Consider the following 14377-nt stretch of genomic DNA (forward strand, 5'->3'; position numbering starts at 1 on the left):
ACCTAGGCGATCTATGACAGCTAATGGTGAACCTGTTGAGGATCCAACGCTTCAAAACTGTTGGTATTTTCAAAATCAGCATATCATTTTTCCATATGAACCCCCTGTTTTCACCAAAACCAGGAAATCATTGCAGGCTAGTGTTATTTACAGTGGGTACAACTGTTCCATATGTAACTGATTAATGGTGATTTCTTTAATGATGACATTGACTTGTTGCAGGCTGCTGGTGAACTGGGCATTGCAGTGTGTAATGTCCCAGGGTACGGAGTGGAGGAGGTGGCAGACACTACCCTATGCCTCATCCTCAACTTATATCGGCGTACATACTGGCTCGCTAACATGGTGAGGGAAGGCAAAAAATTTACGGGGCCTGAGCAAGTAAGAGAGGCTGCGCAAGGCTGTGCCAGAATACGAGGAGATACGCTTGGCATCGTGGGCCTAGGTAATATACATCACTGAAAACTATTATATTCTGTTATGTTATATTTTAGAGAATTGCTGTGCATCAGTTGTTTTGATCATTAGGTCCGCTGTATATACCATGTGAATTGGGTATGGTAGAATACGTCCAGGGTATCCTCTGCCTGTTGTAAGAGGTGACTGAAACGGGGGGAACCAGGGGCTGTGAACTCAGGAGCGTCTGTTGGCGGCCACAGTTCTCCCCTAGCTGAGTGTGGTATTGCTTTCATTTACTTGTCAGGTTCCTCGCTTTCAACTTTTTTGACCGACCTCCCTTGGTCAACTCTTCCTCTCCAACCCCGACAGCATTAGGTTTGTGAGGCCTAAGGTGTAGTCTTTCATTTTCTTGTCCATTGTGGCCCTTCCCTTTCTTTTGTCAATACCTTCATTCTTTGAAGTATTGTACCTCTTCCATTTTGTCCACAGAAACCTGTCAGTTCGGTATAAAATGCTTTTGGGTGTCGCCCCATACGCAGCGAACATCTCCTATGTCTTTAGGGAGGTGTGATAAGTGAATGAAATCTGCCTGACTCGGGAGCTGCCTGGATAAGGATGATGAAAGGAGGAGGTTGTTTCATGTGTCATTGGGTCATTGCTACCAGAACCAGAGCCATTGTGTTATGTCAGCTGTGCCAATTTTTGTTGATTCTTTGTTATAGAAATTGTAGGAACATGTAACTTAAAACCTTTTCAGTCTGTCTATACGTAGAAACAGTCAGACATATCTATAAAACAATGTTTGCAGTAGATAAATATTCCAGTACTAGATATTGCAATGTGACAAAGCATGTTTCTACACTTTTACTTTCATGATCTCCTGAACCATTGTGACTCTATTTGGTCTGCTAATGAATTTGTCATGACTTGCCTGCATGTTGTTCTTAAGTCTCATCCCCTGCAGTTACTTCTCAAGAAAGCATTCTGAAACTAGATCAGCAATTTACCAATACGTAATGATGGTCACAAGATGGATTTCATTAAGTCTTTGAGGATATTGGGTTCACCGGTGACCCATGTGGAAAATTACATTTTTTGGCTACTAGTTGGAATTTAATATGTGGGTTCTGTTGGTATAATTACATGTTAAAAGTATTGACTTATTCAAGAATAGGGCCGTATTTATTATTCGACTTACTTGGTTGAGACTAAAATGTTTAAAACGAAGAAATTTGAAGAATTTTTGCTTTATTTTTCTGGTTCAGAAATATATGACTACTTATTGCAATAGGATTGTAAACTGCGTACATCATAGCTGTCATCTTCTTTGGATAAAAGTCTCTTTTCTGTAATCGATTATCTGTTATAATCCGATAAACTTTATGGGTCATGGGTGACCCGAACGTCGGTAAGGGGGAAAATAGATGTCTTGAGCATTCTGTAGGGAAACTAAATAAAATGAAGATCATGCTACAATTGTGTACGCGTTGCCTGCAACTCTGCCTGTGAAACAATGAACTGACTACATGTGAAGATGATAATGTATACAAATTGGTGCCAAAATTGGAGTGTACCGAGCTCGATAGCTGCAGTCACTTAAGTGCGGCCAGTATCCAGTATTCGGGAGATAGTGGGTTCGAACCCCATGGTCGGCAGCCCTGAAGATGGTTTTCCATGGTTTCCCATTTTCACACTAGTCAAATGCTGGGGCTGTACCTTAATTAAGACCACGGCCGCTTCCTTCCCAGTCCTAGCCCTTTCCTGTCCCATCGTCGCCATAAGACCTATCTGTGTCAGTGCGACGTAAAGCCTATAGCAAAAAAATAAATTGGAGTGCAATCAGTGTTACACTCATTCATTATTTAGCTCTCAGAAGAAAAGTGCTGTCTCGAATTAATTCCCAGTTCACTCCACTTTTATGTAGGTAAGTTGCAGTTTTATTCTTTTAGAATGTCTGAGTTCTTAGTGAAAATGTTTAGCTTGCTTTCAATTTATTGCAGATGTCGTCCAGAAGGAAAATATATTTTATTACAAAGGATGATGCGATTGAGCAGTATCTCTTCACTGATTCAAGTGGCTATGAAGGTGATCTGCTCCTGGATGCTGAAGACCTAGGTTTTCTGGAAGGGGACACAGATGATGTTGCAAAAGAAGTGGAAATTGAGCCTCTTATTCCTAATGGCAACGTTCCATCTACATCAGAGAGACCCGTGTCCCCTACCACTGTTCAAGTACACCAGGGGAAACAAAATAATGTTGAAAATTGGTTCATTTGCAACAAATTGATCACAAGCCAGTGCAGTCGGGTCCAGTTATCCATTCAGTGAAATAAAAATTAATTTTGATGTGGATAGTTTTTGCCCTATCTCTATTTTTGGAAAAAAAAAACTAATTACCGAGATCATAAAACAGAGGGCTACACGTGATGCCTAAAGGAAACCCGTTTGTCAAGAGGTGCAGAAGAACTGAAAGTTTTCTTTGGGATGAACTTTGTAATGGGGTAGTGCCTACCATCGGGGATTACTGGTCAACTCATGCTGATCTCCGAGTGCCTTGCATATCATCGGTGACGGCAAGGAATCGATTGAAAAAAAAAAATAGGGCTGCTCTTCACTTCAGTGATAATGAAAAAGTGAACTTAAGTCGGTTTTAAGTTCCAGAACCTTCTCTATACGAGTACGTGCTACAAACTGTTCAAGAATGCTATCAACTCCACTTTTAGAAATATTTTATGAATTCTTACAAATTTCCAAAACTGTTTGCTATATACTCTATAAAATGTACTAAGTGTTCAACAGAAAAGTAAATGCAGATATATAAATTGCATTCTAAAAAAATCAGAAAAATCTTGTACTTTTTTTACCCTTACCGACATTTGGGCCACATGTGACCCAAGCTGTTTTGCGAAAGTGAAAATTACTATAAATGTTTTATAAACAAGAATGTCTTTTTCATACTCTAAATTATATGGAAAATGTAGTTTTATCACTTTTTACTCCCTGAGAAGCTTATGGTCCTGAAAGGGTTAAAAATTCTGTAATCTATACATGCTGTGGTATAAAGTAAAGTCTATCGGTTTTCTCTGTTTGAAATCACTAATCTCAGGAAGTACTGAACGGATTTTATTCATGTTTTCCCCAATAGATATGAGTGTCTATCGAGGAACATTTATGTGTTTAATTAATGAATACAGTGGAACCTTGGATTGCGAGCATAATTCGTTCCGGCAACATGCTTGTAATCCAAAGCGCTCGTATGTCAAAGCAAGTTTTCCCATAAGAAACAATTGAAACGCGGATGATTCGTCCACAACACAAAAATATTTATTCGCATACCATTTCTAAAACAAAATATAATGTAAAACAAATTAAAGTGCACTTTACCGTACCATAGAATCATTGTTGGTGTGAGGGAGACGAGAGATGGTATGAGAAGCGTTACTGTGTAGCACGAATTTCACGAACAGAACAGAATCACTGCTATCTGTTCGCTTACTGGAATTGTTTTCTTTTCATGCAACTTTAATGAGGAACCTGTCCAATGACTCGCTTTTGCCTCTTTTTGAGGATTTTACGAAAATGTGACATTGCACTGTCATTGAACTGATTCATCGCTCGCTACAGCCTTGTTTGGGTGGTGTTTCTCTAAAAAAAAATTTCACCGTTTCCCACATTTTTTATTTCTCCTGAATCTCGGTTGAAGTGAGAGATTCCATTGACTTTTCCTCCTCCTCTTCCCCGGACAATATCTCCTCCATAACCTCGTCCTGTTGTTTGCGATGCAGGTCCATCAGTTCGTTGGTGGTCAGTTCCTGGCTATGTTCTTCCACGAGCTCTTGAATGTCCACGTCATTCACCTCCAGCCCCATAGTCTTCCGTAAAGACACAATTTCATCAACAGTCGGCGGCTCATTGTCACCAACAATCCCCTCAAAGTCGCGTCCGAGAATACAGTCAGGCCACAGCCTTCCCCAAGTGGAAGTGACAGTTCTCTTGGTAACTCCATCCATGGCTTTATCAATGATCTTCAGGCAGTTCATGATGGGGGAAATAAATGATTTCTCCCGAACTCACGGAGGGTGAGGTTTCTTCCTTCAGTCACTTCGAAGCATCCCCGAAATAGTGCTTTGGTGTATAGCTAAGTTCGAAATGACTTGCTGATCCATAGGCTGGAGTAGTGTTGGGAGGAAGGAACTTACCGTTAACGAACTTGAATTCCTCCAGTAAGTCGTCCTCAAGGACTCGAGGCCTGGAGGGTGAGCAGGAGCATTGTCCATAACCAGCAAGACTTTGAGCTGCAGATTATTTTCTGAAAGGTATTTCATCACTACAGGACCAAAGACCACGTTCATCCATTCAACGAAGGCATGGGGGAGGGGAAAACGTAGACACTCGTGACGCTCGTATTGCGGAACCTCGCTCGCTTATCAAGTTACAGTTTATTTAAAATGTTTGCTCGTCTTGCAAAACACTCGTAGACCAAGTTACTCGCATTCCGAGGTTTCACTGTACATATATGTTGTACATTAGCTGAGCTGACACTGTTTGTTATGCAAGCAAGTCATATAGGTTAAAATTTGTTAGCTGGTGCTACCTATAACAAGAGATCGCATCCTATGAGTTTTGTATGGTTGGAATGTTGGTTTTGTGAATGGTTGCGCTGTGCAATATTGTAGATTGTGATAAAGTCCTTTTTTAAATTTTATTTCATCATGTCTCGACGACGTGCTAATACAGGATACAGCACGGCTAATTCTAGGGGACTACGTGTATTATGGAATACTGAAGGTTATGGAAGAGAGGACCGTTCTGAGACTGAAGGGGCTAACCAGTCTTTGCGGAGAGATAGGGAGACTTCCCTGGAACAAAATATTAGATTACCTCAAGATTGTGAAAGACAAAGGTCTCAACATGATGAAGAAATGTCTGTTGATAGAGAACAATGTATGCTCATTGATCGCACCAGACATGCACAAAAATATCGTAATGTGGTTAGAACATGTAATTCTAATTCTAATGATTTTTGGTTAGAATATTCAGCAATGAATTATGATTCTACCGTAGATTACAAAAAAATTATCCAATAGTCTTGATAGGTACTATGACTATTGTCGGTCATTGTTGTTCAGCGTTGAAATGGCTTCCTAAGACAATGGCTCAAGATAGAGGGTCATGTAACATAGTATATATGGAGATATTTCGTATAGATTACCCATGCAAAGCCCAGGGCGGGTCAGCTAGTTTCTCATAAAATGTTATTAGGGCTTGGACATTTAAGGCCTACAACATCCAAATATGCAAGCAAGTATGACCTTAAAAATGACAATCACTCATATAACTAAATATTGCCCAAAAATTGACTATATTATGGCCCTTGTTAAATAGGGAACATGCATAATATTTTTTTTTTTGAAAATTACACCAATGAAATAGTACGTACACGTATTACATTGTAGTAAGTTGCCTTGTTTTCTACCATTAAAAAAGTATTTAATAGTGCCTTTCCGCAAGGCGAGTGAAACGGCCTCTGATGTAAGCGGTGCGCTGTGACGTCACGATCCAGTACCGCACGCAGCTCTACCAGCCGTTGTGCATCAGCTGTTACTAAAAGCAGATTGTTTATTATTCATGATCGCGAATAACTTCAAAATGACAGAAGAAAGGTTCAAAACAGCACAGTCAGACAATCTACCATGTGCAAATGTCATTCTTGAAAAATAGTGGCCGCAGAAATTCGCGGATAAAAAGCAAGTTTGTAAGTGGCGTCTTTTATATATGTGCAATGTACTGTAATCCATAGTATTAGGATAACAACGAACCTGGATAGATATCACATCACATTCAACATTTCCTTCTAGACTGACTCCCATATTAAAGAATAACATTACATTTTCGGGCTTTCAGCATTAGTAAAGTAAGAAATCGGATTTCAGCACTAACATAAACATATAGGTAGCATTATAGTACTAGTCCGCCTCTGTGGTGTAGTGGTTAATGTGATTAGCTGCCACTCCCGGAGGCCCGGTTTCAATTCCCGGCTCTGCCATGAAAGTTGAAAACAAATAGTACGAGGGCTGGAACGGGTTCTACTCAGCCTCGGGAGGTCAACTGAGTAGAGGGGTTTCGAATCCCACCTCAGCCATCTTCGAAGTGGTTTTTTGTAACTTCCCACTTCTCCTCCAGGCACCTAAGGCCACGGCCGTTTCCCTCCCTCTTCCTTGTCTATCTGATCCTCCAACAAGGCCCCTGTTGAGCATAGCAGGTGAGGCCACCTGGGCGAGGTAATGGCCCTCCTCACCAGTTTCATCACCATACCCAAAGTCTCACGTTCCAGGACAATGCCCTTGAAGTGGTAGAGGTGAAATCCCTTGCTGAGTCCGAGAGAAAACCAACCCTGAAGGATAAACTGATTAAGAAAGAAAGAAAGAAAGAAGGAAAGAAAGATCATAGTACTATAGGGCTATAATCTATCACTCCCCAAAAAATATATATTTATGGTTGGGACAGCTGGCCTACCCACTTCCGGGGCCCATGAAAGAGAAACATTAAGTATCTTGGTGGAGGGAAAAAGTTAAACATGATAAAGATGAATATGGCTTCATCTAGTTTTCACAAGTCGGGCTGAGTGGTTCAGGCGGTTGAGGTGCTGGCCTTCTGACCCCAACTTGGCAGGTTTGATCCTGATTCAGTCCGGTGGTAGTTGAAGGTGCTCAAATACATCAGCCTCGTGTCGGTAGATTTACTGGCACGTAAAAGAACTCCTGCAGGACTAAATTCCTGCACATCGGCGTCTCCGAAAACCGTAGAAGTAGTTCATCTTCAGAGTTGCCGGCAGTGGGGTTCGAAACCCACTACCTCCCGGATGCGAGCTCACAGCTACGCGCTCCTAACCGTACGTCCAACTCTCCCGGTATTTTACTGTTCAGTTTATTGACTTGGCTTGTATAACCTAAAAGTTAGGCTAAGTTGGATAATATTTTAAACACCAACATCACTATTTTCACCTGTGTGCAATTATGTTATTTATTTCATTAATATTATGATAATTATTATAATTTAGCATTGTTAACTTATAAGACCCCAACAGACGAGCATTGGTTTTTTTGTAGAGTTATACATTTGTTAAATTCACATTGTTTCTTTTCATGATGTACACGCCTATTTTTTGTTATACTATAGAGTATTCAGATATAGCCTAAATTTCTTTACAAATTAAGCTCTTCAATAAAGACATAAATAACTGTCGCATGCCAAGATAAATTGGTAGAATTAGAGCTGTCAAAATGGTTCGTAACCCCTTTAATTTATTATCTTGACACGGATCACCCAAAAAAAAAAACAGGTTAGGTTTGGAGAATATTTTAATAATCAGCATTAATTAATGCATTGTTTATTACTTTCATATTCCAAGATGTAATTGAAGCATTTAAATAAAGCATCATACATTAAAATTTAAAGTTTTACCACTAGAACAGCTGACATGGGAAAGTGATTGAAAATTCAAACAAATTCATCTTACGTTAAAATCTTAAAAAAAAAATAAACTGTAGACTTTTCCGATATATCACCAGCATTTCTCCGGCTCGCCAAAATCCATTTCTCCCTAGTTTTAGCGTCCTTGGAACATTTATAAACAATTTGTTTGGGATGGTATGCGATGTACTCTACACCATTTATAAGTTTTCTGCCTTACTGTCTGCGCAGGATTCATTTTAAGTCTAAAATATACCACTCAGATTATTATCCAATGTATAGACCTCGAATTTAACTATACCAGACATTAACATAAAGTAGAATACGCGAAGTGTATGCTGCTTCTCACAGCACACTGTGTTATTTCGTCTGCTAATTCAGTCAACCTGTACGACGACATCAGACCAATGAGATCGTGTACTTGCGTCACGTGACAGTTTCATACATTGATTTAGATTTTTATCACGTTTGGAGTTATTATTTGTACATTCTGATCACATTTTTGAATTCTGCATGAAATTTTGAATCAGATTAGCATATTTTTAATTAAAACCCCAGATCATGCATGTTCCCTATTAAAAATCTAAACTGAAAGTTTGCTGTGCTAAATTATTTCCAGATTTATTATTATTATTACTACTACTACTACTACTACTTTCTAAATGTATGCACATCCACTGTTTAGTCCCATTTCCTAATACATGGTCGGGGATGAGGTGAGGTGAAATTATATAGCATGTTTTTACTGCCAAATGCTCTTCCTGGCACCAATCTCCGTTGGGGAGCATTTAATAAAGATGAAATGAATGATGGTGAATGAAATTGGTTAAGGAGATGGAGGGACTCTGCTGTAAAACATTTACCAAACTTCAACTGATCATGAGAGTACGCTATATATGAAGAAGGATAGTGGATAGATAGCCTCCCAGCAAAAGTGAGGTCCACAATAGGTTGCCTCCCTGTAAAAGTGATCCTCAGTATAGGTCACCTCCCTGCAGAACTGAGGTAAAAGTCATGACTTCTGCACCAAAAACAGGTAAGATGGTGAGAGAATGACCAAAAATGAGAATTGGTACATGGAATGTGACACACTTACTGGCAAGACTTCAGAGCTGGCTGATGTTATGGAGAGATGCAGATTGGACATCTTAGCTTTGCAAGGGACAAAATGGAGCGGAAATGAATCTAGAAATATTGGTCGTGGATACAAGGCCCAACTGTTGTATGAGTTTATCTACTTAGATACAAGGTCCTGTATAATGGTGTGAATAACTTGAGAAATGGATTCGGCATAATCCATGCCCAACACGTAACAACCAGATTGGTACCAGTTAACAGGATAAGCGATCGCCTGATCATAATAAAACTGTGATGGACGATGTCTGCCTGAACATAATCTCTGCTTACACGCCTCAAGCTGGTTGCCATAAGACCTCCAAGCAGGAATTTTGGGAGAGCTATGAGTATATGCTGCAACAGCTGCCATCAGACCTCAATGGCCATGTTTTACAGACTGCCAAATTGTTTCCTAAATGTCATGGAATTCTTGAATTAGGAGAAATAAACGACCAAGGAGAGAGATTTCTTCAGCTGTCTGCCATATAATCTGGCAATAGTCTATACAATGCAGTACTTGTTTCCAGAAGAGGGACAAACATCTTATAAGACTAAAACTCATAACAAAACTGTTGGCACACAGATCAATTATGTCCTATACTCAGCTACCTAATTCGTTAGATAAAATGGCCATGATCATGGTTCGGAACAGGCCAAAAATCGTCCGGATCCAGGTTCTTAAGCCGTACGCTAAACATCAATAAACTAGCCTACTTGATAGAAATGATAAGATGAAGTCACACTTATTTATTAAGGAAACTTTTATTCCAATTAAGGAAACTCATAAAAGAAGCTCAGTAATTCTAAGATATACTAAATATACAAACACATAATTAAAAGATGGTGGCGCAGGACCCATGAACACTCATTGATAATATAGGCATACAAAGGATGAAGGATACAAGGTTGGTGGTAGGCTAGAACTTATGGACTTTTATTCCTTTATTTATTGGAGTTTTAAGATTATGAGAGAGAATTCCTATCACCTGGAATCTTCCCACACCGGGCGAGTTGGCCGTGCGGTTAGGGGCGCGCGGCTGTAAGCTTGCATCCGGAAGATAGCAGGTTCGAATCCCACTATCGGCAGCCCTGAAGATGGTTTTCCGTGGTTTTCCATTTTCACACCCAGCAAATGCTGGGGCTGTACCTTAATTAAGGCCATGGCCACTTCCTTCCAACTCCTAGGCCTTTTCTATTCCATTGTCACCATAAGACCTATATGTGTCGGTGCAACGTAAAGCCACTAACAGGGGGGGGGGGGGGAAAGGAATCCTCCCTCTCGAAATCGCTTTTTGATCTACGTCGTTGAATAATATTAATCTCATTTATGTTGCTCCTGCTTGCCTTTCTTTCTTTCTTTGATGTTCACTACAAAATCAGTTGTTATTCTCCATTCCAAGACAACGTTCTTGGTGTAAAGCGTATTTTGGAGCTGGGCAGACATAGCGCCACAAGGAGTAAACTAAAGGACGATGAACAAAGAAAAGGGGAAAACGTTTATGTCTACCTGGGGCTCTTGACGTCATGGTAAGGAAAATCCTCCAACAAGAGAAAAGGGGAGGTTATGTCGTCGGCGGCTGTCACTCAATACGAGTATATATAACTTCTTCCTGCATACATTGACCTGTTCAACTCAGTTTATGGATGTGTTTGCGATGGCTAAACAGACCAATCCTGGCATAAAACATACACCCACACAAATCACTTTGAATGGATGCAGGAGGGTGGGGTTGTAATTGACAGAGTTTTCTTGCTTGTTGCTTGGCGTTTTGATGTCTGTGGTGTTTCTCTTTCAAACAAGTTGACAGGGGTGGATGTAGTGTTCCGCCACAGTGAACGGTCCACAGCACATTCTTCCAAAGTCTATATTTATACCAGTTGTCTTCATGGTGTGTTTGTTGACTTACTTGTAGAACATAGAGCATCAACAAAGCATCTTCATCTGATCCTGTTGCCAGCCAACCTCTTCACCTCTTTCCAGGTCTTGCCTTCTTCCATTGCCTCCATGTGTACAGAGCTTCGTCACGATTGTTTGGGCATTCCTCTCCTCCTTTTACCCTGCGGGTTCCAGTCCAGTGCCTCTCTCTCAATGGCTTCATTCGCTTTCCTCAACGTATGCCCTATCCATTTCCATTTCCGCCGCTTTATCTGTATGGCCATCTTGGTTTCACCCGTCCTTCTCCATAGTTCATGATTGGAAATCACTTCCAGCTAGTAGAAGTTTAGAATCTTGATGTGTTTCAGCTAGCCCTTAAAACTCATCTCAGAGGGGCTCCATGAGGTCTACTGCCAGAGCAAAGTTCACCATAAAGAATTTGGCGGGGAAGCCTGGTATCACCCATGCGGTGAACATGGCCTCAACCATCTCACTTGATGAGCAATGATTGTTGTCTCAGTGCTATTTAGCTGCACTTTGTCGAGAACTGCTGTGTTGGTTACATAGTCCTCCCACTTAATACTCAAGATGTATCTCATTTTCTGTTGGAAGCACTCAAGTTTTTTGATATCACAGCGATAGTGTGTCAAAGTTTCACAGCCATACAGCAGCGTAGAAAATGACAACAGCTTTGTACACCATGAGTTTGGTATTCAGTTTTAAGTCGTTATTCATGAAGACTCTGTGCATTAACTGTCCAAATGCTGCATGAGCAGCCCCAGTTCTTTTTTCAACGTCTTATTCACGGGTACACCATTTAGGCAGGATGCTTCTAAGATATGAAAAGTGATCAACCTGTTTCAGTGTTGTGTCTAAGATGAAGATACTGAACTCAGGAAGAGTTAATCCTGGGGCAGGTTGTGCAAGTACCTTCGTTTTTTTGCATTAATGGCAAGACCAAAGCGATCACATGCAGTTTTAAAGCAGTTTGTTGCATTTCTGCAGGTGTTGGAGCAGGAGATGCGGTGTCGTCAGCATACTGCAGTTCTGTCACCCGGTGTCTTTGTGAGCTAAGTCTTGCCAGATTGAAAAGGCCTTCGTCAAAACGAAATTTAATCTCCATGCCTAAGTTGTTTGCAGATGATTAATGCAACATGGCAGCCATTTACTGTTCAGTGTGAAGAGTGTATGAGCAAGCACCCAACCCTGTTTCAATCCATGAGTGATTGTGAATGAACCAATACTTAGTTACCATGAAGAACCTGTCCAGACATGCCATCGTGAAGAGCTTGAACCAATTCCATGTAATGTTCAGGATACAAAGTGTGTTACAAGTGTTGTTTTTAATATCCACCTATTCAATACAAAGAGATCTAGTAACTTAAGAATTAAATCTTATCAAAAAACGTTACAAGGGACATGTTTTGCCCAGCCGCAAACTCAAACCTGTATGGTGAATAATCAGGATCGTGATTGTTCTTGCAAATTGTAAAAAGTGGATATGTAGGTGTTTGTCTAACATAAAATTGTTAGAATGTCCTTGGTTAAAATCGTAGTATCAGGCTGCATGTCACTAGCTTGCAATAAACAGCTCAATCTTTATAATGAAGTAGAAATGTGTTTCCTTGATTACACACTCCGGAGAGTGTAATTTCGTATTTTTTATTTTTCATGAAACATCTAATAATCTGTCTTTTGGGCTGACCTTTGTGCATTCCTAGCTATGGTCATTTGAGTAGTCTTAAATGCTTTACTTTCCAATTACATATCTACAAAATTATTACTGAGCAAGTGGCCACGTAGTTTGGGTCATGTAGCTAGCAGCTTGCATTCGGGAGATAGGGGGTTCAAACCCCACTGCTGGCAGCCCTGAAGATGGTTTTTTTTTTTTTTTTTTTTCATACCAGTCATACCCTATCCTATCATCACCATAAGACCTATCTGCGTCCCGTGCGACGTAAATAAATAAATCTTATCAAAAAACGTTACAAGGGACATGTTTTGCCCAGCCGCAAACTCAAACCTGTATGGTGAATAATCAGGATCCTGATTGTTCTTGGTTTATTGGTTTATTTTTTTTTATTTTTTATTATATGCTCTACTATTATGTTCTAAAATCACATGGACAATGCTGACAAGTAGGTAAAGTGATGTACCTTTCAAATTTTGTTCTTTTAAACATGTAATGCAGATTTTCTTTCTTTATTATGTATATATATTTGAAGTTGGAAGAGGTATGGTAGAAGGAGAGGGAAAGGTGGAGAAGTGCCATAAATGCCCCAACCTGGCGGGAACTGGTAAGGGGAAAGGAGGTGGATGCTTGGCTTTGGATTTACTAGAAAGTAATTTCTTACTTGAAGGAAGTAGGGTTAATAAAAGGATACAGAAACAATGTCATTTATGTTCATACAATATTGAATTGTTCCATTTCTTGTCTGTACTCGGAGAGAAGACTGTCATGGTGCTAATGTATTTTATTTTATTTTAAGGACGAATTGGTTCAGCTGTAGCACTGCGAGCAAAGGCTTTTGGTTTCAACGTTATTTTCTACGATCCCTATTTACCAGATGGCATCGAGAAGTCTCTTGGTCTTACGCGAGTCTACACGTTACAGGTAACTTTCCATGTTATTGAACAAGTCGATTGCAAAATTCCCCCCCCCCCCCCCCCCCTTCTCTCTCTCTCTCACTCTTGGGCCTGATTGTATAAACCATTTGATCTTAGATCGGAGACAAAATTGGTCTCGGTTCAAGCAAAACTCTGACATTAGTCTTGTATAAACGTTAGACTGAGATCAGTTCGCGCTGAACTAAGATCAACTTTAACTGGAGAAATTTCTCCGAACAAACTCTTTGATCTCAGATCAAGGAGTTGGTTTCTATTTGAGATACAAAAACAGCCGATTGTTAATAAAATATTACCTGTGTTGTTATGATAAATAGTAAGAAAATACACGGAAGTCTAACCTCATAAATTGCTAGCTATAGTTGTTGTCCGTATATAGGCAATGTTACGCTTCTTACTGCAGTGTAATATAAAAATTCTTTAACATATCCTCGATAAATTGCTTAAGTTATTGTCTCTTCTTGTTCGTATTTTACAGAAGTCTGATTACTCTGATTTCTCGGATATATCTTCTGATGATGAAAATGATGAATTTCGTCGGGCTCCCCGTGTGTTCTGTGAAAGAGGAGATCCAATGGGAGAATTGAGTGATAAGAAGTTTAAACTGAGGTATCGCTTGGGAAAATATACCGTGAAACAGCTAGAACTCAGGTTGTGCGATATTCTAGTTAAACCTACCTAGAGAAACAAACCTTTGTCTCCAATGCACATGTTGTTATTAACTTTGAGATTCTTTGCCACGGGAAGTTTTCAGTTAGTCATTGGTGATTTACTGCATGTAGACGCACCAACAGTCTGCAGAGCCATTCATCATATATCTCATCTTCTTGCTACATTGAAACAAGAGTTTATCAAAATGCCTTTCGAACAAATTGACGTGAGGAAAATC

The 14377-nt window shown here is 40.0% G+C and overlaps 1 protein-coding gene across 2 annotated transcripts in view; it reads left to right on the plus strand.

Moving 5' to 3' along the window:
* Positions 1-14377, plus strand: part of CtBP (C-terminal binding protein) — a 381638-nt gene that overhangs the window by 270348 nt on the left and 96913 nt on the right. For both annotated transcript variants that reach the window (XM_067151426.2, XM_067151427.2), the window contains exons 4-5: positions 223-445; positions 13353-13477. In XM_067151426.2, coding sequence (XP_067007527.1) covers positions 223-445; positions 13353-13477 — 348 coding nt within the window. The remainder of the gene's footprint in view (positions 1-222; positions 446-13352; positions 13478-14377) is intronic.

The sequence above is a fragment of the Anabrus simplex genome, chromosome 7 (genome assembly GCF_040414725.1).
Source record: "Anabrus simplex isolate iqAnaSimp1 chromosome 7, ASM4041472v1, whole genome shotgun sequence".
NCBI classification, from domain to species: domain Eukaryota; kingdom Metazoa; phylum Arthropoda; class Insecta; order Orthoptera; family Tettigoniidae; genus Anabrus; species Anabrus simplex.